Consider the following 24,998-nt stretch of genomic DNA (forward strand, 5'->3'; position numbering starts at 1 on the left):
TTTACTGTGCTGATGTGGATTTAAAACACTAACCCTAGAGGAATTCCGTACTGTGCACAAAATCAATTTCACAAACATGGAAGTGTCTTTGAAAGTCTGTTAATACTATCAAGTGGAAAAATTATCCTACATTTTAACTCTATTAGTCCTTCAAAAAACTTAAAAAAAAAACCTATCTTCTCTGTTGAAAACAATATCTTTCTTTGGCTTTTTAGAACTGATATATTAGGCACAGCTCAGAGAAAGGAGCTAAGAAAAAGCTACACATGAATCCCACTTCTTGAAAAGTGACATGTTAGTACTGAAAACTGTTGTTTTAGAAGCAATTAGGCTAATTAAGCTTGATAGCATGATTTCAAGAGAGATGCTGTGCAAGCCCCTATCCACAATGAGAATTTGCACTGAAGCAAGGAACAGCTGATATGTGCAGAGATGCAACTCTGGAGTGCTATCTATAAACTCCATGCCCTTAGAAAGGATAGAGTGGAGTAAGATGATAATGATGATGATTTTGGATTAACATTTAGTCCTTTTCAAAGGGAGGAAAGGACCTTGTATCAAGAAGCAGGTCCCGCGACTTCCCTGGTGGTGCAGTGGTTAAGAATCCACCTGCCAATGCAGGGGACATGGGTTCGAGCCCTGGTCCGGGAAGATCCCACATGCCGCGGAGCAACTAAGCCCGTGCACCACAACTACTGAGCCTGTGCTCTAGAGCCCGCGAGCCACAACTACTGAAGCCCGTGAACCTACAGCCCGTGCTCCGCAACAAGAGAAGCCACCACAATGAGAAGCCCGCACACCGCAACGAAGACCCAACGCAGCCAAAAAGATAAAAATAAATAAATAAGTAAATTTATTAAGGAAAAAAAAAAGAAGCAGGTACCACCACCCACCATTGAAGAGATTTCGTAAATGGAGAAAGGCTGTGACTGATGCATGAAAGGAAGAGGAAACCTGCTAAAATTTCCTTTGTAAGTTATTATTTCAAAGGAAGATCCTCATCACATCAAGTACACAACTCTGAACAAAACAGAGCTTAAGGCAAAATAGGTAATAAGGATACCTGGGCTTTTATTTTGAAATTAATAAAATGTGGTTGATTATACAAAGGTCCAAATTAAGCATAATTGTGAATTACGTTTACTTCATGCCTGAATCAGATAGAACAGATAATTTAGAAAAATACACACAAATATTACGGTAAAGATATATTAACCTGGTGATTGACAGCATTAGATTTAATTTGAAAAAACAATATTGGGTTAAAACCAAAAGGGGAGAGATTTCTTTTTTTAATTCTCACAGTTAGAAATACACTTGCTTTAAAAACTCACTAAACTCACCACTGATCATATTTTCAGCATTATGATTCATGCCTAAGTCTCTACAAGCAAAGACAGACGATATACCTGGATTCTGTGTTACTTTTCTTTTTCTGTTGTTTAACAAGAGTCAGGAGGAGATGCACTGCTTCTGTAAGGCAGAGTCCTTGGATGATGAACACTAAAAATAATGCCATACTTGGCTGGTGACATAGATCAGTGGTGGCAGAAATGAAGAGTAAAACCTTAGCTCCTCAGAAAAACTGGCTTTTCTTCAAAGACAGGGCAACCTGACTTGTGATCATTCTTTGAAGCAATTTACATCAGTAGCCAGCTCAGTTACAACAGCTGGTGGGCAAGTATTAGACACAGATGACTCTTTTACAGCCAAAATACAGGAGAAATTAGATTATTAGCTTTCCTGTAAATACGTAATAAGGTTGGCTAGTCCTGGAGAGAAGAGGAATTGTGTATCACCAGACTTTTACTTTAGAATAGAACATTCCAAGTTCAGCTGCTTCAGAATCACCTGGGAAGCTTATTAAAAATACAGTTGCCTGGGCCCATCCCAAACCTTTAGAAGGAAATCTTTGCATTTTCAAAAAATTCCCTATCCTACATAACCTGATGAGTCTGTGTCCTGCAAAGCTTGATAACTTCTGCTCTCAAGGGCAGTGCTGGGATGTCTTATGTTGCAAATCATTAATATTTCTGAGGTCCATTACTCACGTGTAAACCTTAAGAACGAAATCCTTCTCTTCCTTTAATTCTGTGAGCGACTGCAGGACATCCAGGATGCTTAGGACTGCACAGCCATACGGCCGCCGATAATGCAGATGAGCAGGGCCCTTCTTTGAGTCATTCAGGAGCATCCGGCCTGGGGCACAGCAGAAACACCAGTCAGACTGAGAACTCCATGCTCCTCTATAGCACCACCGAATTGTCATCCAAGGATGCCAGAGCTATAGGTATCTTAAGAGATTTTCTAAACTGGAAGACTGAAGATGAAGGGAGCCATCCAAGGATGCAAGGTTATTTATGTAGAGGAATGCCAAACAGGCCTTCGGCCAGGGCTCTTCCCCTGCACCACGTTCAATTAATCATCCTTACTACCCACCTCAACACCAACAGTCCATTTATTAATCATATGTGAATGAAACAGTGGTTTCATGAATTTCTTAGAAAAACCAATGTGCTAATATATTTTAACTTCTTAGTTGAGTATTTTAGCTGACAGGTAAAAGTTATGTATACAGAGATAACGAGGACAATGTACTATTCTTCCAACCAAATTCTTCCAGCCAAAGCTGCTCCTGAACCACTGTAGGAGCAAGAAGAGTCTCAGAAAGTAGATGGGAGCTTGATTTTCCTGCTTACCAAGGCTGTGCTTATAGTGGCAAGAGGACTTGCAAATGCAGAACTGGAACCTCAACAAATGCTTTATCAAGTACAGCAAAACAAAAACCCAAAAGTACAGCAAAAGAGTTGTTTTGTTGTTGGCAAAACAACTCTTTTGCTGTACAGGATATGCCAGAACCCACTATGAAAGACGACTTGGTTAGTCATGGGCCCGCAAATTATGTCATAAACTTAAAATAAGACTGGACAAACGAACCACAGGTAGCAAAAATCTTGGGTGGGGTAGAAGTGAGATACCATCCATCTAGTGCAGTAATGACAGTAACTCTAATTTTGTGTAAAATAGCATAGATACATACTTTTTGATACAAAACACAGCAAAGGCCATTCACTACCTGTTAAGCTGGCAACCCTGGCAATCCGTTATAAGATCTCTGAGGCAGAGGGCTGGTACAGAGGCAGAACATTAGATGGAGAGAATGTAAAAAAGCAGGCCACTTGAAATAAAAAGTATGGGTCCAAAAACAAATAGGAAGCAGAAAATGCTTTCATTTCTATCAAATTCAGCTATTGCAGCAGCTGAGCTTAAGGTACAGCTCCAGTACAAGCTGGACTCTAATCCTAAAACCTGAAGAGCTAGGCAGAAGACAAAGGTCATACACAGTAGATATCCCAAGTTGGGGTGGTCTTAGTCATGTGAATTGATAAAGTGAACCGTACCTATTCGTATCACATGGGCAACTATATATAAATCTCTCTTCATATCTTTGCTGCTCAGATCCTAAGAAAAGAGAAAAAATAAATTAAGGCAATGAATACATAGAAAATAATTAAAATTTCATTTTGAACCTCATAATGGTTTGCTTTTGCTGCTTTTAGCATATGCTATAGGTGGGGGAAGGGGATTAAAGCACATAGCAGTTTAGTGTTTATAAGATTCCTGCAGTGAAAGCCTGGACATCTTATGTGCCCTTGGAAGATTATTTTGTTGACAATATTTTTCCAGCTCTTATTTAGACCACCTATCTCCGAAAGTTCTCACATTAGAAATCTCCATGACATTGACTTATCCATGTTTATTCCAAAATCATATAAAAACATTCTATAACAAAAGAAATTTCCAATGCAGAAAAAAAAAGGGAAAACACCAAAAGGCTCATTAATGACTGAAATTCTGAAAGTTTACTCTCTACTAATTTTACATTTATTCTGCTGTCCACAAATGATTATTATACACTAGATATGTTCCCTTGAAAAGCAATTACTTTGGTTTTAGTGACACCTCAATAATTAGATCTCCCATTTCTAAATTTAGATATGTATCATTTATGCTGAAGTATAAAGCTGAAAATAATTTTATCTGGAAAATTTTAAGGGCTTCCTTTAAGTAAACAAATCTCATCCAGAATCACTTTTAAAACTAGAGTTATAAAAATACTTTTATACATTATTTATGTGTAGAACACATTTTGAAAAAAAATGTTTGAGTATATATTTATACTTTATTTAACACATTATACTCGAAGTAATAAAACTTCCTTTAATATGTATTGTTTCAGACTTTCACCAGGTCATCAACTGCTGCTCACTCCCAGCCACTGTTATGAATTAATGATGATTGAAGGAGTAACCTCTATCTTTAATGGGACAGGTTCCTGTGATTTCCCTTTTGCTCCTAGGAAACGGTCCCTTAGTTCCATTTCCTTCCCATCTTTCATCTTTTGATTTGTCCCAGATACTTATCTCTTTTCAATAAAGCAGGAAAAGGGACAGTCAAGCAGCAGTCATGATTTTGAATGAGATTTGGATCCAGAATCCCCATGTTTGCTTTATGTTTATGTTTACCCTGTAGCAGGGTTAGGTCTAGGGTGAGGCAAGCAAGCCATCTAAGATATAAAATTTAAGGTCTCATTCTCAGGATCCTGCGCTTTGCTTGCCTCACCATAATCCCAGCTCTGCCCTGTAGAGTGGTCCTGAACATATGAAAGAAAAGGAGACATTAAAAAGTAATTTGTAATGGTGAAATTGAAGCTTTGAGATTCTAGATGGTTATAATATTTTGCCAAATTCTTGATGGAATAATGAAATATACTTACAATGAAATGGGTTACAAAATAATTTAACATAAATTGTTATCTCTGGAATCACAAAGATATATTTTTGCATGAAAGTTGTCTTTTGATCTTGAAAAATGATATTTTAGACTCCATTTCAATAATTCCTTTAATTTAAAATGATATCCTCCAAACAGTACTACATTTTGCTAAATATTAAGATGACTACTAAAAAATAGAAATTAAAAAACAGATTACCATTTTTATGTAATTTTTGGGATAGAAACATGTCTATTACTAAAAGATATGTAAATGTTTGACACATTTCAAAGTGAAATGGTCTTCTACATAGCTCAGATTGTGTTAATCCAAACTATCAAATAACCAGTATAATTATAAATCCCAATATACATAGAGAATTCAAGCCAGTTACCAAAGATGATCAAACACTAACCAGATGGGCTGTACACAAGAGCATGGGATCTCTCCTTTGGTTCTGTTCAGGTGAATGAAAGGAAGAAGCCTAAAATGTAATTTATAGTATTTTCTAAATGGCTGGATAGGGGCTCTTTCTTACCATGTTATACATGGTACCCAGAACATTCTGTGGCATTTATTTGAGATCAGTAAAAATAAGATGACAATAATCAGTACCAGAAAATATTTTAAGTAAAATTATTATTTGTGAGTTCCACAAAATTTCAGTGTCAAAATTCAGTGTAAAGGCTATCTTATTAGATATGAGCATGGTTAAACACAGTTACCATAGAGTTATGTCACAAGACCTGTAAAACCAAGGTGGGGAGAGAGGTGACTCACCCACCATTCATCTGGTGAGCAGGGTTTGAATTTAGATTTATTCACTGGACCTTATCCTCCAATCCTACATAACTAGGAAGCTGGTTCCCAACTACCTGGTGGGTAGAAAAGACAGTGACTCAGGGATCAGCATCTTGACTCAGTTACTAATATTTCATCTGAAACATGGAAAAGTCAATTCACTTTCCTGTGCCTGGACTACGCTTTTTCTGTAGAGATAATAGGATTTACAAATATAAAACACAGCCAATTTATTCATTCTTATGCTGTAGAAAAGGAGGCAGTATTTTAATAAATGATGTTATTGCACTAATAATTAAATTCATTCTTAATTCCAAGAAAGCACTACCTAAAATTCTATTTTGAAATGTGAAAAAGTAAATGTAAAAAATATGATGCCAATTAATGCAGGGAAAACAACACAAGTTCATTCTCTGAGCTGATCACTCAACTATAATAGAAAATAAACATGTATTCATTTACTTATGTAACAAATCATTAGTATTTGCCAGGCACTGTGTGTGAGGCACTGGATATCTAGTAAGGAGCAAATACACAGACATGCTCTCTCATGCTCATACCACACAGCCATTGTTAATCATGAAAGTCATCAAAATCCTCACTGTATTAGACATTTACATAAATATGAAACACCTCCTTCTTGGATAAAATTCTTCTTGTACAGGAAGCTCTGAAATCTAACATAGTCGGAAAAAAACAGGATTTACCAAGAGCAAGATTGTGCATGGATAATGTGACTGTCTGTAATGTGGCTCTGAAGTCAGCTTGAGTAACCCTGCAAAACTGCTCCATTTGTATGGTTCCCTTTTCTTGATGCTAAGGTAAGCTAACATGCTGGCACTGACCACAGCTGTACCTGCATTTTCTTGCATTTACTCGAAAACTCTGTAACACATTTGCCAATCTGGAAAACTCCTTTGGCCCACAGGAGGAACTCAAGTCTTAGATAGCCAGAAAATAGTTTCCACCAAAATTATCATTTCGTATAAACTTAAAGTAAAACATGAAAATCCTGGCTAGAACAATCTTGTTCAAAAATCTTCTAGGCTTTGAAAAAAATTCCTCAAATCATTTTTTTGGGGGATCTTTAAAAAAAGATCCAGGGCTGTACTGCAAAGGGAACTACAAAAGTGGGTATTTTTAGCAGCCTTGTGCCTTCTCATTGTGGCAGAACAAGAGCACGTCATAAGTGTTACGTGCATCTCTGATTTATAAAGCTGGGGCTACAGCCTAGGCCTCTGGGCCCCTATAGATAATTAAAATGCTGTTAAATGAAATTTTGATTTACTGTATAATTACATTCAAATATCATAATTAAGTTCATTTTTCAAGAGACAAGGACTACACTCATCACATTCAAGGACAGCACACATGCACGCACACGTGCGCGCGCACACACGCGCGCGCACACACACACACACAGCTCTGTTCCCACAGTGCCAAAGAACAAGGAATCGACAATTTCTTTTGCTGCTTTAACCAAACAATATCAGAGCACGAGGATCTATAAAAGACTCCTAAGGTCACTGAGACATTCTAGACAGATGCGTGTCTCATCTCATTCTAATCCTGTTTCAGGAAGGTGGTCCCAGAGAACCAGCTCAGTGTTCAGGTAGTCTCACTTCAGATGCTCTCCCCCAATATTCTAACCTACATCCCATTACCTGCAATTTGGACTCTTTCCCTTGTTCTCCTGTTGAAGAGAGAGCATTGATCTTTCCAGACTAAACCATCTCAATTCCCTTAGCCGTCTTCCTGGATCTGCTTTTCCTGCTTTTTCTTCCTGTATTATCTCCTAAGCTTTGAATGCTGAGCTCAAAGATGTACGAAACTTCATGTTAGCTTAGCTAGATTTGTAAATCCTTCATACCTGAAGCAATTTCAATAAAAGTTATTCCTGTAAAAGTGGCTTCTGATTCTGCAGTAACATCATTTGAGATTTCGATAAAGTTGTAGTAAATGAACAAAAAAGGTCAGGTAAACAAATCCAATTTTATCTTTCAGAGAAAGTCACATATCAGAGCCCTAGATAAATCCCATTTGTGTTTAAGAGGCACACCATAAGGTTTGAGACACCTGTCACCTATCAATCATGCACCACAAACGAGGGCAGTGGCACTGTGACACCATCATACCTCCCTGCACTCAACAGGTTTTGATGTATCTCAGTATCACTGAAGCACATCAAAGAATCCATGATAGTCAAAAGTGGTTTAAAATTGTGACACGGTCTTATTTTCTTCTTCAGCAAATAAATTAAATGAAATAAATAAAGCTGGGCAGTTAAGTTTTATAACTGGGTAAAAAAAAAATTTAGTAAATCAGAATCAGCTTGAAGAATACACAAGGCAATGTGGTATTGTGAGGCTTAGCACTTTTCAATAAGCAGGTTACCTAGCCTTCTCTGAGCTGATGAGTCCATGAGCTCAGAGACCACGAATAACAGCATGGTTATTCAGAAAAAACTTAAGTATGAATCATGGCACAAAAAGACTCTGTTCGGTATTTGAAAGAGGAGGACTATTTAGTTTGTCTCTCTTTATATAAACTCATTAAAAAACTGCAAAGCTGTAAATTTGGTGGGTGCCTTTAGAGAAACCATACTTACACATCAGAGAAATTCCCAGTGGCCTTGAAGAAGAATTGTAAGAAAGACTTTCCTCAAATTTTATGTGTCTATTATATCAAATAGCTTCTAAAATGTACATCAGTAAAAGGTACTTGATTATATTTCTTTAATAAATTAAATTAAAAACTGAAGCTAATTTCAGTTTTCTTAAATATTTCATTAAAACCTGATAGACACATAAATCAAGTTCTATTCTCACCAGTGTGTGGGGAAATAAGAATAAATGCTTGTTTCCAGGGCAACAATATCCACATAGCAGGGCCCTAGTTAGAGTCAACAGCAGAGAAGGGAAATAGAATTTGCACATACTGTAAAAAGGGCACACATTCGTTCTATCTTCTCTGGGTTCCTTGGCCCACCATTCTTGTTCAGTCTCACCAGAAACCGCTCACTGAAATGTAGGAGAGAGAGACAGAGAAATGTAAGGGACTGCATGCTCGAGAACAAATAAAAAGGGCATTTATAGAGAAACCCTAAACACTTTCAGGACAGCCCATAGTGACAGGCAAGGCCAAAAGTACATGTCTAGTAGCAGGAGACTATCTTTCTTGCCAAGCAACATGCAATAGAGACTACAAACTGCTTCACAGGTGTTGCTGTTTACTTGCCAGTTGTGGCTCTTACCTCCCTAAAGCTGTGTGCTCCCTGAGGGCAGCAATGAGGATTATGTCTTGTATTTTTCCCAAATACCCTCAAAGCTCTGGGCATAACAGTAAGCCCATAAGCAGCATATACATTCTTTGATGTGAACACTCAGATCATCATAAAAATATTCATCACACTAGGTCCGAAAGAGTCTACATTACCCAGTTTACATCTTCCTATACAATATTTGAGAATCATTTTAGAGCCAAGAAAAAATGTTACAGGGACTTACAAAAGTTTGGGTGAAAAGTAAAAAAGAAATAATGTACTGTAATTAAAGCTGTAATCAGAATTTAATAGGGCCATTAAGATATTTTATTCCTCAAACAATATAGGTTAATTCTTGAAGGAAATTATTGGACTGAAAAACTTTAGAAACAGTGTTTGCAACATTCTGGAGAAATGTCTCCTTTCTCTCTTATCTCCTTCCTGCCCCTGCCTAGGATCTCATTCCCATCTCCTCATCCCAAGGTTCTCTACCAATTGTAACAGGAAAACTGAGCCATGGCAAAGACAAAGTATGTGATTCTAAAAGTAATTTGCTTCTCCTGTGCCCAGAGTCATGTACTCATTACACATATTAGGTATCAGTAAAAAGGCCAATACTAAAATATTGTACTAGAATTATAAGATATGTTATAATATCAGCTGCACAGGTTGCTTAGTTTGTTCACATATTCATTTGTTCATTTAGTCAACAGATAGTTACTAAGTTGTCTGTGCTAAACATAGGAACAAAAATGTGAACACAATATATATAGGGCACTTTTCTTCCTAGAGCTCATGGTCCTTCCTAGAGCTTAACTTCCTAGGCAGTTAAATGTGCAGAAATGAAGCTCAGAAAAGATCTGGCTTTTATAAATCTGGCAAATATAAATTTGAGATGCTTCAGCCAGGAGATTAGATGGGAATAAGCAGGGAATATAAACAGAACAAGAAGAAAAAGGGGCTTTGGTCAGAATCCTGAGAGACATTGATAATTAAGAAACAGGTAAAAGAAGAAGAACTAGCCAAGTAGACATGTAGGGACAAATAGAAAAACAGAAGAAATAAGAAGAATGGTGGGATGCTATGTTAGTTAAGGGAAAAAAGTGTCTGAAAGAGGAGGGAGGGGTCAAGGAGGCCCAAGGGCACTGAGAATCACATGAGACAACAATACAACAGTGTCCACCGGATGTTAAAACAGATATCATTGGTGATTCTGGCAAGAACCGTTTTTGTGGAATGATAGTGAAAGAGGCTAGTGTGAGGAGTAAGAAATAAGGAAGCAGAAACAGTGAGTCTAGACCCCTCTTTGAAGAGGTGAAGATGTGGAAGTGATGAACTTTTAGTTAAATGGGCATGTTGAGTTGAGGGAGGTCTTTGTTTAAAGATGGGATAACCCACATATATTCAATTAATTTTCAATAAAAGTATCAAAATTCAGTAAGGGAGAACAGCAGTTTCAACAAATGGTGAACAATCCATATAAAAAATTAAACCTTGATCTTGCCTATAAGAAATGAACTTGGGGCTTCCCTGGTGGCGCAGTGGTTGAGAGTCCACCTGCCGATGCAGGGTACACGGGTTCGTCCCCCGGTCCGGGAAGATCCCACATGCTGCAGAGCGGCTGGGCCCGTGAGCCATGGCCACTGAGCCTGAGCTCCGCAATGGGAGAGGCCACAACAGTGAGAGGCCCGCGTATCGTTTAAAAAAAAAAAAAAAAAATGAACTTGAATTTATCATAGACCTAAATATAAGAGCTAAAACTATAAAACTGTAAGAATACACACAAGAAAAATGAGACAAGTACCTTCGTGTATCTTGTTCACGTTTGTTTTTCCATATTTAGCACACAGTAGAAAAATCTTTGTGATCTCAGATTATTAAGCATATAACATGAAACACAAAATGATAAATTGGACTTTATAAAATTAAAACCATCTTCTCTTCAAAAGACACTGATAAGCAAATGAAAAGGCAAGCTATAGAGTGGAAGAAAATATTTACACTGACCTAAGAAAGGACTGTATTGACAACATATAAAGTAAGCTCAGACGTAATAATAAATAACAACTCAAAAAATGGACCAAAAAATCTGAACAGATCCTTCACCAAAGAATATACAGGGATGGAAAACAACCTCAAGAAAACATTATTAGTAACTAGAGAAACGTAAATTAAAAGCACAGTGAGATACCACTACACAAGTACTAGAATGGCTAAAATTAAAGACTGAATATACCAAGGATTGGCAAGAATGTAGAGCAACTAGAACTCTAATAATCTGTTGAGGAGAATGTGAGATGGTACAGCCACTTTGGAAAACAGCCTGACAGTTTCTTTTAAAGTCAAACATGCACTTACTATATGACCCAACAATTTTACTCCTAGGTATTGACTCAGAAGAAATGAAAACATATGTCCACACAAAGACCTGATTGTGAATGTTCATTGCAGCTTTATTCATAATTGCTAGAAACTGTAAAGAACCCAAATGTTCATCAGGAGATGAACAGACAGATATACCATTGTATGGTATACCCATACAATGGAATATTACTTCACAATAAAAAAAGCAAACTACTAAGATTTATAACAATATGGATGAATCTCAAAGGCATTATGCTAAGTGAAAGAAGTCAATCACAAAAGACAATATACTATATGTCTCCATTTATAGTACATTCTAGAAACGTAAAATTATAGGAACAGAAATCACATCAGAAGTTGCCAAGACTGAGGAAGGAGGGCACGGGTTTGACTGCAAAGGTACATAAGGGAATTTTCTGGGGTGATGAAATGTCTGTTTCTTGACTATGGTAGTGGTTTCACAACTATAAATTTGTGAAAACTCATCAAACTATGCATTAAAAAGGGTGAATTTTGGGCTTCCCTGGTGGCGCAGTGGTTGAGAGTCTGCCTGCTGATGCAGGGGACACGGGTTCGTGCCCCGGTCCGGGAAGATCCCACATGCCGTGGAGTGGCTGGGCCCGTGAGCCATGGCCGCTGAGCCTGCACGTCCGGAGCCTGTGCTCCGCAACGGGAGAGGCCACAACAGTGAGAGGCCTGCGTACCGCAAAAAAAAAAAAAAAAGAAAGAAAGAAAGGGGAAGGTAATCCACTGAATGGAAGAAAATATGTTCAAATAATATATCTGATAAGGGACTTGTAGCTAAAATTATAGAGAACTCTTACAACTCAATAATAAAATAACGAATAGACGTTTCTACATCGAAGATAAACAAATGGCCAATAAGGATATGAAAAGGTGTTCAACATCATTAGCCATTAGGGAAATGCAAATCAAAACCACAATGGGGGCACTACTTCACTTCCACTAGAATGACTTTCATCAAAAAGACAGATAATAACAAGTGTAGACAAGGAGGTGGAGAAATTGGAACCACCATATAATGTTGGTGGGAATATAAAATGGTGCAGCCACTTTGGAAAACAGTCTGGTGGTTCCTCAAAAGGTTAAACATAGTTTAACATATGACCCACCAATTCTATCCTTAAGTATATATCCCAGAGAAATGAAAATATATGGCCACCCAAAAAAGTACATGAACATTCATAGCAGCATTTTTCATAATAGCCAAAAGATGAAAACCACCAAAATATCCAACAACAAATGAAAGGATAAATAAAATATGGTAGGTATATCCATACAATGGATTATTATTTAGCCATAAAAGGAATGATGTATTGATATACACTACAATGTAGATGAACTTCAAAAACATCATGCTGAGTGATAGAAGTCAGACACAAAAGGCCACATATTGTATGACCCCATTTCTATGAAATGTCCAGAATAGGCAAATATATAGGAACAGAAAATAGATTAGTGGTTGCCTAAGGCTGGGGATTTGGCAGAAAATGAGGTGACTTGTAAAGGGTATGGAATTTCTCTTGGGGGTGATGAAAATGTTTTAAAATTGACTGTGGTAAAGTTTGCACAACTCCAATCTACTTAAAGCCACTGAATTGTACCCTTTGAATGGATGAATTCTATAGTGTGTGAATTGTATATAATAAAGTTGTTGCAAAATCAAACAACAGCAAACTTTTTCATGGCTTACTCTTGCTCTCAGATAAAATAAAAATACCATATGCTAATACATATATATGGAATCTAAGAACAAAAAAAAAATGGTTATGAAGAACCTAGGGGCAAGACGGGAATAAAGACGCAGACCTACTACAGAATGGACTTGAGGACACGGGGAGGGGAAAGGGTAATAAGCTGGGACAAATTGAGAGAGTGGCATGGACATATATACACTACTAAATGTAAAATCGATAGCTAGTGGGAAGCAGCCACATAGCACAGGGAGATCAGCTCGGTGCTTTGTGACCACCTAGAGGAGTGGGATAGGGAGGGTGGGAGGGAGGGAGACGCAAGAGGGAAGAGATATATGTATATGTATAGCTGATTCACTTTGTTATAAAGCAGAAACTAACACACCATTGTAAAGCAATTATACTCCAATAAAGATGTTAAAAAAAAATCAGATCTCTAAGGTCTCCAAGGCCTTGTGTGGAACATTCAGTGTATCTTTAGAGCCCCATCTCACAAGAGCCTTTCTTGCTTGCTATTCTCTATATACACTGTTCTCCTAGATACAAGTTTCTTGAACAAGCCAAGCTCCTTCTTGCCTTAGGACCTTTGCACATGCTGTTACCTCTGCCTGGAATACTGTTCTTTCAGCCCAAGTGGCTCATTCAAATGCCAATTTCCCAGGGAAGCCAACTACAATGATGTTAGCAAGAGCAATACCCCTCCCCTCCCATACCCTCTCTCTCCTTTTCAGCACTTGGCACAAACTAATTATTTTCTTTCTTTATTATCCTTCTCTTACATGTGAGAATAAGCTCCCTAATAATAAGGGAGCTGTTTACTGCTGTATCTCTAGTACTTCCAAGAGGCTAACCTACAACAGGTGCTCAATACATGTTGAATGAAAGAAGGTGGAAGCTCCATGAAGAATTGCTGTGTGGTGTGTGGAAGCCTGCTGACAAAGGTCACCATAAACTGGATGGGTAGCATCACCATCACACTATGCAGAAACATTGATGAGCCAACAGTGAGCAAACAAGATGGTCAGGACAAACCAACCTTCTAACTTGGTGGATAAACACTGAGAAACATCAAGCATGTTGTGGTAGTCAGAGTCTCCCAGCTACTCACTAAAATCCATGTTCTCTGTTTCTTCTTGGGCAGGCAGATAGACTATACTTCTCAGCCTCCCCTATAGTTGGATGTGGCCATATAATGAGCTCTAGACACTGAATGCAGATAGAAGTGATGTATACCACTTCTCGGCTTAGCCCTAAACACTGGTTACATGTTTGTCTTCATGCTCTTTCCCCTTTCAGATGCCTAGAGTGGAGATGATCCCCCAAGGCAACGTTGGGGCCATGTACTGGCGTTGACAGAGTATTTATTAGTCTGAGTCCCTGAATGATTGTACGGATGAGTCCCACCCTAGTTACTGCAAATTCACCCACCTGGTATTAGTATTCAAGCAAGAAATACATTTCTATTGTGTTTGAGCTGTTATGCATTTTTCTGTCTAACTGTTACAGAAGTTGATCTATCTTAATACATATAAATGCATATAATAACCACTCAAATTAGTTGTTAACTTGATAGATGAAAATAAAAACAATTTTAAGAAGTTTATGCCTTTTCAAGAGAATTTATTATTATTTCTGTTCTCTTCTTTGGAAGGAAGACATACAACTGCTCTCACCCTCACATTACCTCTCTCAGTGAATCTCTCAAGCACAGACATCTACCAAGCAGGCTGCCATTTGGAGCTTCTCGTTACCAAACTAGAGAAAGGGGTGCTATTCGGAGGGGCTACACCAAGTTCTGGTCCAAAGAAAAAAGGGTAGATAAAACAAATTCCAGGGTAGACAGTATTGCTGGCCCTATGAGAACCCAAGAACTTCTCTTTCTCCTCAGCAGTAAAAGGAGGCCCCTAAGGTGGTTCTCCCAGTGCCCAGCTGAGCTTCACATTTCCTAGAGCCTATCACACTCCCGATATCACCTGGCTTTCTTCACAGTTTGTGAGACTGAAAATAACTGGGTTTTTTTTGTCTGTTTGTTTGTTTCATTTCAAAGGGCTCTAGGTACAAATTGAATTACTTCCTGCTTTGCTGGCTTCACCAATGGGTATGAAATAAATGCTGCTTTCTGTTAACATTCAAACTATCTGAAGGCAAACATCTACCCAATGTTTCCTAATTTGGCAACAGCTGTTCTGCAAAAGAAGTGGTCAATATTGCTGGGAAATATTGCATTAAACACAGAGAGGTTTCTACCCTCTAGGACTTCTCAGAGGCTTAAAATGTTGTTATGGGTTTAAGTACCAATGGGACAGGTGACTTTGGACTCCACAACCTGCCTTTGCATAAGGCGATGGAATCTGTACAAATACAATTTGATAAATGCTGAGTGAATCTATTTGCCAACTAGAGGCACGACTCCTTTTCATATATCCCAAAAGTGTGAAAGGAACTGTGGCCAAAGAAAAAAATTTATTTATGAGATTTTACAAACATCCACACCTCTATATGAGAGCAACGGGTCAGTTTTTCTCCTAATACTCTGGGTAAGAAAACTCTAATTATTTCAAGAGAAAAAAGAGACGGTTAAATTCTTATTCTTCAATAAGCAACATTATGAGAGAACTGTTCTACATTTACTTGTCTTTATGATGAGCTATGCATGAACAGTATATGAAGTTACATTAATTTCATATTATTGAGCAAGTTCTTACAAATGAAATCCATAATTTGAAGCTGTGACAAGTCTAATAGAGTCTTAATTTTAAGATCACTTGCTTTTATGAGAGTTCTAATTCCTGGGTGGTACTGCATTTCATACACTTCTCCACTGATGGTAATTCATGCATGCCTACAGCAAATGTTTGGTGACCAACAATGAGGTGCCAGGCACTGAGGCAAAGACAAAGTGTTTAATCCTTAGGGAGGTTATTTCCTGAAGACTCTGGTTTGGAAATATAAGCACACGCCTCAAATAAATGCAGAGGGATTCTCCCATCTCTTTCCATTTAATCTTCATGTTTCTAATTTGGGCCTCTGTGGAGATGCATGCCAACTACTTAGCATCTCTCTCATGATCACCCTCAGGTGCTTGAAAACAGCAAGTAGCCCCAAGGCCATACTACACTGTACAACCCAACAGGTTAGGAAATCTCTATTATAATTTCCTCACAGATGCATTTTCCAATTTAGATCCTTGGCTTTATTTCTCAAGTTCTTCAAGTTTTCCCACTTCATTTTAAATCACAGAGAGTAGAAATGCATAAAGGGGTTTCATTAAGGCAAATCAGTGCTGTGGCTTTCAAATTTATTTTTAGTATCAACTTTTCCCTTTTTTACAACAAGACCTTACACTATTCACCAACACATGAAAAATTGAAAAATATAGCTACTTTGTGCAAAGGAGAGAAACGGAAATTTCTCCGTGCAGCCTCAGGAGCAGTGGATTAAATTACCACAATTAACTTGATGTACCCTACATCTGTGGAATATCGGACTAGAAAATGATTCATCCCAAAATTGAGGCAGTAGACTTTGGAAGCAACTGTAGACTTGGGGTTTGCTGTCTGTGACTGATTTGTTTCTGATTTTTATGTTTATCTTAGTATAGTTTTTAGCACTTGTTATCACTGGTGGATTTGTGTTTATTGGTATGGTTGCACTCTTTAAAAAATTTTTTTTTAAATTTTAATAATTTTATTTACTTATTTACTTATTTTTCTTTCTTTTTTCTCACTTTTCTTCTGAGCCATGTGGCTGACAGGGTCTTGGTGCTCCAGACTGGTGTCAGGCCTGAGCCTCTGAGGTAGGAGAGACAAGTTCAGGACACTGGACCACCAGAGACCTCCTGGCCCCATGTAATATCAATTGGCAAGAGCTCTCCCACAGATCTCTGTCTCAACGCTAAGACACAGCTCAACCCAATGGTCAGCAAGCTCCAGTGCTGGATGCCCCATGCCAAACAACTAGCAAGACAGGAACACAACCCCACCAATTAGCAGAGAGGCTGCCTAAAATCATACTAAGCTCACAGACATCACAAAACGCACCACCGGATGTGGCCCTGCCCAATAGAAAGACAAGATCCAGCCCCACCCCCCAGAACAGAGGCACCAGTCCCCTCCACCAGGAAGCCTACACAAGCCACTGTACCAACCTCACCCACTGGGGGCAGACACCAAAAACAATGGGAACTACAAATCTGCAGCCTGCAAAAAGGAGGCCCCGAACACAGTAAGTTAAACAAAATAAGAAGACAGAGAAATATGCAGCACGTGAAGGAGCAAGGTAAAAACCCACAGACTAACAAACGAAGAGGAAATAGGCAGCCTTCCTGAAAAAGAATTCAGAATAATGATAGTAAAAATGATCCAAAACCTTGGAAATAAAATGGAGAAAATACAAGAAACTTTTAACAAGGACCAAGAAGAACGAAAGAGCAAACAAACAATGATGAACAACACAATAAATGAAATTAAAAATTCTCCAAAAGGAATCAGTAGCAGAATAACTGAGGGAGAGGCATGGATAAGTGACCTGGAACCTAAAGTAGTGGAAGTAACTACCACAGAGCAGAATAAAGAAAAAAAAATGAAAAGAATTGAGGACAGTCTCAGCGACCTCTGGGACAACATTAAACGCACCAACATTCCAATTATAGGGGTCCCAGAAGAAGAGACAAAGAAAGGGCCTGCGAAAATATTGAAGAGATTATAGTTGAAAACATCCCTAACACGGGAAAGGAAATAGTCAATCAACTCCAGGAAGCTCAGAGAGACCGATATAGGATAAATCCAAGGAGAAACACGCCAAGACACATATTAATCAAACTAATGAAAATTAAATACAAAGAAAAAATATTAAAAGCAGCAAGAGAAAAGCAATAAATAATATACAAGGGAATCCCCATAAAGTTAACAGCTGATCTTTCAGCAGAAACTCTGCAAGTCAGAAGGGAGTGGCAGGACATATTTAAAGTGATGAAAGGGAAAAACCTACAAACAAGATTACTCTACACAGCAAGGATCTCATTCAGATTTGATGGAGAAATTAAAACCTATACAGACAAGCAAAAACTAAGAGAATTCAGCACTACAAAGCCAACTGTACAACAAATGCTAAAGGAACTTCTCTAGGCAGGAAACACAAGAAAAGGGAAAGACCTACAAAAACAAACCCAAAACAATTAAGACAATAGTAATAGGAACATACATATTGATATTTACCTTAAATGTAAATGGATTAAATGCTCCAACCAAAAGACATAGACTGGCTGAATGGATACAAAAACAAGACCCATATATATGCTGTCTACAAGAGACCCACTTCAGACCTAGGGATACATACAGACTGAAAGTGAGGGGATGGAAAAAGACAGTCCATGCAAATGGAAATCAAAAGAAAGCTGGAGTAGCAATTCTCATATCAGACAAAATAGACTTCAAAATAAAGACTATTACAAGAGACAAAGAAGGACACTACATAATGATTAACGGATCAATCCAAGAAAGATATAACAATTGTAAATCTTTATGCACCCAACATAGGAGCACCTCAATACATAAGGCAAATGCTAACAGCCATAAAAGGGGAAATCGACAGTAACAAAATAGTAGGGGACTTTAACACCCCACTTTCACCAATGGACAGATCATCCAAAATGAAAATAAATAAGGAAACACAAGTTCTAAATGACACATTAAACAAGATGAACTTAATTAATAGATATAGGACATTCCAAACAAAAACAACAGAATACACTTTCTTTTCAAGTGCTCATGGAACATTCTCCAGGATAGATCATATCTTGGGTCACAAATCAAGCCTTGGTAAATTTAAGAAAATTGAAATCGTATCAAGATTCTTTTCCAACCACAACACTATAGACTAGATGTCAATTACAGAAAAATACTGTAAACAATACAAACACGTGGAGGCTAAAGAATACACTACTAAATAACCAAGAGATCACTGAAGAAATCAAAGAGGAAACCAAAAAATACTTAGAAACAAATGACAATGAAAACACGACGACCCAAAACCTGTGGGATGTAGCAAAAGCAGTTCTAAGAGGGAAGTTTATAGCAATACAATCCTACCTCAAGAAAAAAGAGAAATCTCAAATAAACAACCTAATCTTACACCTAAAGCAAGTGGAGAAAGAAGAACAAATAAACCCCAAAGTTAGCAGAAGGAAAGAAATCATAAAGATCAGATCAGAAATAAATGAAAAAGAAATGAAGGAAACAATAGCAAAGATCAATAAAACTAAAAGCTGGTTCTTTGAGAAGATAAACAACATTGATAAACCATTAGCCAGACTCATGAAGAAAAAAAGGGAGAAGACTCAAATCAACAGAATTAGAAATGAAAAAGAAGTAACGACTGACTGCAAAAATACAAAGGATCATGAGAGATTACTACAAGCAACTCTATACCAATAAAATTGACAACCTGGAAGAAATGGACTAATTCTTAGAAAAGCACAACCTTCCGAGACTGAACCAGGAAGAAATAGAAAATATAAACAGACCAATCACAAGCACTGAATTTTAAACTGTGATTAAAAATCTTCCAACAAACAAAAGCCCAGGACCAGATGGCTTCACAGGCAAATTCTATCAAACATTTAAAGAAGAGCTAATACTTATCCTTCTCAAACTCTTCCAAAATATAGCAGAGGGAGGAACACTCCCAAACTCATTCTATGAGGCCACCAACACCCTCATACAAAAACCTGACATAGATTTCACAAAAAAAGAAAACCAGAGGCCAATATCACTGATGAACATAGATGCAAAAATCCTCAACAAAATACTAGCAAACAGGGGGCCTCCCTGGTGGTGCAGTGGTTAAGAATACGCCTGCCAATGCAGGGGACATGGGTTTGAGCACTGGTCCAGGAAGATCCCACATGCTGTGGAGCAACTAAGCCCATGCTCCACAACTGCTGAGCCTGCACTCTAGAGCCCGCGAGCCACAACTACTGAACCCACATGCCACAAAACTGAAGCCTGCATGCCTACAGCCTGTGTTCCACAACAAGAGAAGCCACAGCAATGAGAAGCCTGTGCACCTCAACGAAGAGTGGCCCCCACTCGCCACAACTAGAGAGGTCCTGCACGCAGCATGGAAGACCCAACACAGCTAAAAATAAATAAATAAATAAAAAATACTAGCAAACATAATCCAACAGCACCATTAGAAGGATCACACACCATGATCAAGTGGAGTTTATCCCAGGAATGCAAGGATTCTTCAATATATGCAAATCAATCAATGTGATACACCATATTAACAAACTGAAGGATAAAAACCATATGATAATCTCAGTAGATGCAGAAAAAGCTACTGACAAAATTCAACACACATTTATGATAAAAACCCTCCAGAAAGCAGGCACAGAGGGAACCTAGCTCAACAAAATAAAGGCCATATATGACAAACCCACAGCCAACATTGTTCGTGAAAAACTGAAACAATTTCCCCTAAGATCAGGAACAAGACAAGGTTGCACACTCTCACCACTCTTATTCAACATAGTTTTGGAAGTTTTAGCTGCAGCAATCAGAAAAGAAAAAGAAATAAAAGGAATCCAAATTGGAAAAGAAGAAGTAAAACTGTCACTGTTTGCAGATGACATGATACTATACATAGACAATCCTAAAGATGCTACCAGAAAACTACTAGAGCTAATCAATGAATTTGGTAAAGTAGCAGGATACAAAGTTAATGCACAGAAATCTCTGGCATTCCTATACACTAATGATGAAAAATCTGAAAGAGAAATTAAGGAAACACTCCCATTTACCACTGTAACAAAAAGAATAAAACACCTAGGAATAAACCTACCTAAGGAGACAAAAGACCTGTATGCAGAAAGCTATAAGACACTGATGAAAGAAATTAAAGACAATACAAACAGATGAAGAGATATACCATGTTCTTGGATTGGAAGAATATTGTGAAAATGACTATACTACCCACAGCAATCTACAGATTCAACGCAATCCCTATCAAACTACCAATGGCACTTTTCACAGAACTAGAACAAAAAACTGGACAATTTGTATGGAAACACAAAAGACCCCGAATAGCCAAAGTAATCTTGAGAACGAAAAACGGAGCTGGAGGTATCAGGCTCCCTTACTTCAGACTGTACTACGAAGCTACAGTAATCAAGACAGTATGGTACTGGCACAAAAACAGAAATATGGATCAATGGAACAGGATAGAAAGCCCACAGACAAACCCACACACATATGGTCACCTTATCTTTGATAAAGGACGCAAGAGTATACAATGCAGAAAAGACAGCCTCTTCAATAAGTGGTGCTGGGAAAACTGGACAGCTACATGTAAAAGAATGAAATTAGAACACTCTCTAACACCATACACAAAAGTAAACTCAAAATGGATTAAGACCTAAATGTAAGGCCAGACACTATAAAACTCTTAGAGGAAAACATAGGCAGAACACTCTATGACATAAATCACAGCAAGATCCTTTTTGACCCACCTCCTAGAGAAATGGAAATAAAAACAAAAATAAACAAATGGGACCTAATGAAACTTCAAAGCTTTTGCACAGCAAAGGAAACCATAAAGAAGATGAAAAGACAACCCTCAGAATGGGAGAAAATATTTGCAAACGAAGCAAGTGACAAAGGATTAATCTCCAAAATATACAAGCAGCTTATGCAGCTCAATATCAAAAAAACAAACCACCCAATCCAAAAGTGGGCAGAAGACCTAAATAGACATTTCTCCAAAGAAGATATACAGATTGCCAACAAACACATGAAAGGATGCTCAACATCACTAATCATTAGAGAAATGCAAATCAAAACTACAGTGAAGGGCTTCCCTGGTGGCACAGTGGTTGGGAGTCCGCCTGCCAATGCAGGGGACATGGGTTCGTGCCCTGGTCCTGGAAGATCCCGCATGCCATGGAGTGGCTGGGCTCGTGAGCCATGGCCGCTGGGCCTGTGCATCCAGAGCCTGTACTCTGCAGCGGGAGAGGCCGCAGCAGTGAGAGGCCCGTGTACCGCAAAAAAAACAAAAAAAACAAACAAAAAAACTCCACTACAGTGATGTATCACCTCACACCAGTCAGAATGGCCATCATCAAAAAATCTACAAACAGGGACTTCTCTGGTGATCCAATGGTTAAGAATCCGCCTTCCAATCCAGGGGACACGGGTTCGATCCTTGGTCTGGGAACTAAGATCCCACATGCCATGGGGCAACTAAGCCCACGCACTGCAACTACTGAGCACGCGAGCCACAACTAGAGAGCCCACGTGCCACAAAAAAAACAAAAACCCCACACACCGCAATGAAGATCCCACGTGCTGCAACTAAGAACCAACACAGGCAAATAAATAAATAAATAATCAATTAAAAAAAATCTACAAACAATAAATGCTGGCGAGGGTATGGAGAAAAGGGAACCCTCTTGCACTGCTGGTGGGAATGTAAATTGATACATCCACTATGGAGAACATTATGGAGGTTCCTTAAAAAACTAAAAATGAAACTACCATATGACCCAGTAATCCCACTACTGGGCATATACCCTGAGACAACCATAATTCAAAAAGAGTCATGTACCAGAATGTTCACTGTAGTACTGTTTATAATAGCCAGGACACGGAAGCAACCTAAGTGTCCATCAACAGATGAATGGATAAAGAAGATGTGGCACATATACATAATGGAATATTACTCAGCCATAAAAAGAAATGAAATTGAGTTATTTGTAGTGAGGTGGATGGACCCAGAGTCTGTCATACAAAGTAAAGTAAGTCAGAAAGAGAAAAACAAATACCATATGCTAACACATATATATATGGAATCTTAAAAAAAAATGGTTCTAATGAACCTAGGGGAGGACAGGAATAAAGGCGCAGACATAGAGAATGGACTTGAGGACACATGGATGGGGAAGCATAAGCTGGGACGAAGTGAGCGAGTAGCACTGACATATATATACTACCAAATGTAAAACAGATAGCTAGGTGGAAACAGCTGTATCGTCCAGGGAGATCAGCTCGGTGCTTTGTGACCACCTAGAGGGGTGGGATAGGGAGGGTGGGAGGCAGATGCAAGAGGGAGGGAATATGGGGATATATATACACATATAGCTGATTCACTTTGTTATACAGCAGAAACTAACACAACATTATAAAACAATTATACTCCAATAAAGATGTTAAAAAAAAAAAAGACACCTGTTCTCCTTGCTTAAAAGAAAAAAAATACAGCTACTTTGGTTGAATGAGAGGCAGGGAGAAGGGACAGGAGCAGGAATCTTCCCTACTCAGGCCTCTCTCCTAACCACCACCTGTCCCTAAGACACTTCAGGGCTCCAAAAAACATTTTTATGACTCCTACTACAATTCAAGAGTTCTTGGACTTCCCTGGTGGCGCAGTGGTTGAGAATCCGCCTGCCAATGCAGGGGACACGGGTTCAAGCCCTGGTCCGGGAAGATCCCACATGTTGCGGAGCAACTAAGCCTGTGCGCCACAACTACTGAGCCCGTGCGCCACAACTACTGAAGCCCGTGTGCCTAGAGCCTGTGCTCTGCAACAAAAGAAGCCACCGCAATGAGAACTCCATGCACCACAACGAAGAGTAGCCCCTGCTCGCTGCAACTAGAGAAAGCCCGTGCGCAGCAACGAAGACCCAATGCGGCCAAAAATAAATAAATAAATTTATTAAAGAAAAAAAAAGAGTTCTTTCTAGCCTTCCTCTCTCTTTTTTATTATTTCAACAAGCATTTGTGAACACCTATCATGTTCCAGAAACTACGCAAGATGCTGGGAATGGAGAAATGAAATGGTCCCTATCCTCAAAGGTTCTGAGTCTACTGGGAAAGAGACACAGATAAAACAAAAATTACAACACAATGTGAAAATGCTATAATTAACTGCACAGAAATGGGCTGACAAGCTCCACTGGGATGAAGGTAGGCTGCCTAAATGAGACATTGGGACAAATTCTTGCAATTCTGCTAGACTTTTAGCATTTGGTAAGGGGTAGTTAGAGATGAAGAGAAGGGGGTTCCAGGAGAAGTGTGTGCCAAGTACAGACCCTCTTAAGTATGAGGCAGCTTGAGGGTAGAGAAGCTCAGATCATGAGTTAAGAGGGCACTGGAGAGCTGGGGTGTGTTGTGCAATGTAGAGTGGACAAACCCATGGAGTGCATTATATGTGAGGGTTGTCCCAGCTTGGCTATCACCAGGAGTACCTCCCAGCTTATTAAAAGTACAGATTCCTGTGTCCCATCCCAGATCTTCTGGATCAGAATCTCTAGAGGAGAGGACTCCTGTAGGGGGCCCAAGAATCTGTATTTTTAAAAAGGTCTGAATTGGTTCTTAGGATTAGCAAGTTTGGAAAACCCCATTATGGGCCTTACAGAAGATCTGAAAATTCAACTATGAGAAGCAATGTTGATCTCATAAGTTTTTAGGATGATCACTAGGGCTGCAGTGTGGAAGCCAGGTTGGTTAACATAGAAAATACTCCAAAGACAAAGCAGAGTAGCCCCAGCAAGCTATGATGCAGTTTTGGGACCGAAGAGAGGTGAATGGATGCGAGATGTATTTAGGGGACAAAGCTGACCAGATTTAGCAGTTAACTGAATGTGATAGTGTCAACCAGAGAAGATACAAGGAGGAAGATATAAAGTTCAGAAGTGCATACTGGATTTGAGGTCTCTGGGACATGTAGGTGAACAAAAAACCAGCTAGCTGGAAGCCCAAGCCTGAAGCTCAGGGGAAGATGTGGGGGCGGGGGGTGGATAGAGCCCTGGTACTCATCAGCTTGCTATAGCAGCAGCAACAGCGGCCCCTTAATGAGTGTCTTCTGTGTACCAGGCATTGTTTAAAGCGTTTCTTTTCTTGCCTAATTGCATTTAATCCTCATAACGGTTATTTCGCCTCTGAAGAAACTGAGAGTCAAAGATTCTGACTTGAAATAAAAAGGTAGAGTGGTACAGTTAGAATTCAAATCTGAAGCTGTTTGACTTCAAAGCCCATGCTTTACCTGTATTTCATCTTATGAAATAAGCATTGGGAAAAGAAAGTGT

At 38.8% G+C, this 24,998-nt stretch overlaps 1 protein-coding gene across 9 annotated transcripts in view; it reads right to left on the reverse strand.

Moving 5' to 3' along the window:
* DOCK3 (dedicator of cytokinesis 3) overlaps positions 1-24,998 on the reverse strand; it is a 403,879-nt gene that overhangs the window by 128,108 nt on the left and 250,773 nt on the right. For all 9 annotated transcript variants that reach the window (XM_060308605.1, XM_060308604.1, XM_060308607.1 and 6 more), the window contains exons 10-12: positions 8,514-8,595; positions 3,402-3,462; positions 2,052-2,199 (exon numbers count right to left, since the gene is read on the reverse strand). In XM_060308605.1, coding sequence (XP_060164588.1) covers positions 2,052-2,199; positions 3,402-3,462; positions 8,514-8,595 — 291 coding nt within the window. The remainder of the gene's footprint in view (positions 1-2,051; positions 2,200-3,401; positions 3,463-8,513; positions 8,596-24,998) is intronic.

The sequence above is a fragment of the Globicephala melas genome, chromosome 11 (genome assembly GCF_963455315.2).
Source record: "Globicephala melas chromosome 11, mGloMel1.2, whole genome shotgun sequence".
NCBI classification, from domain to species: domain Eukaryota; kingdom Metazoa; phylum Chordata; class Mammalia; order Artiodactyla; family Delphinidae; genus Globicephala; species Globicephala melas.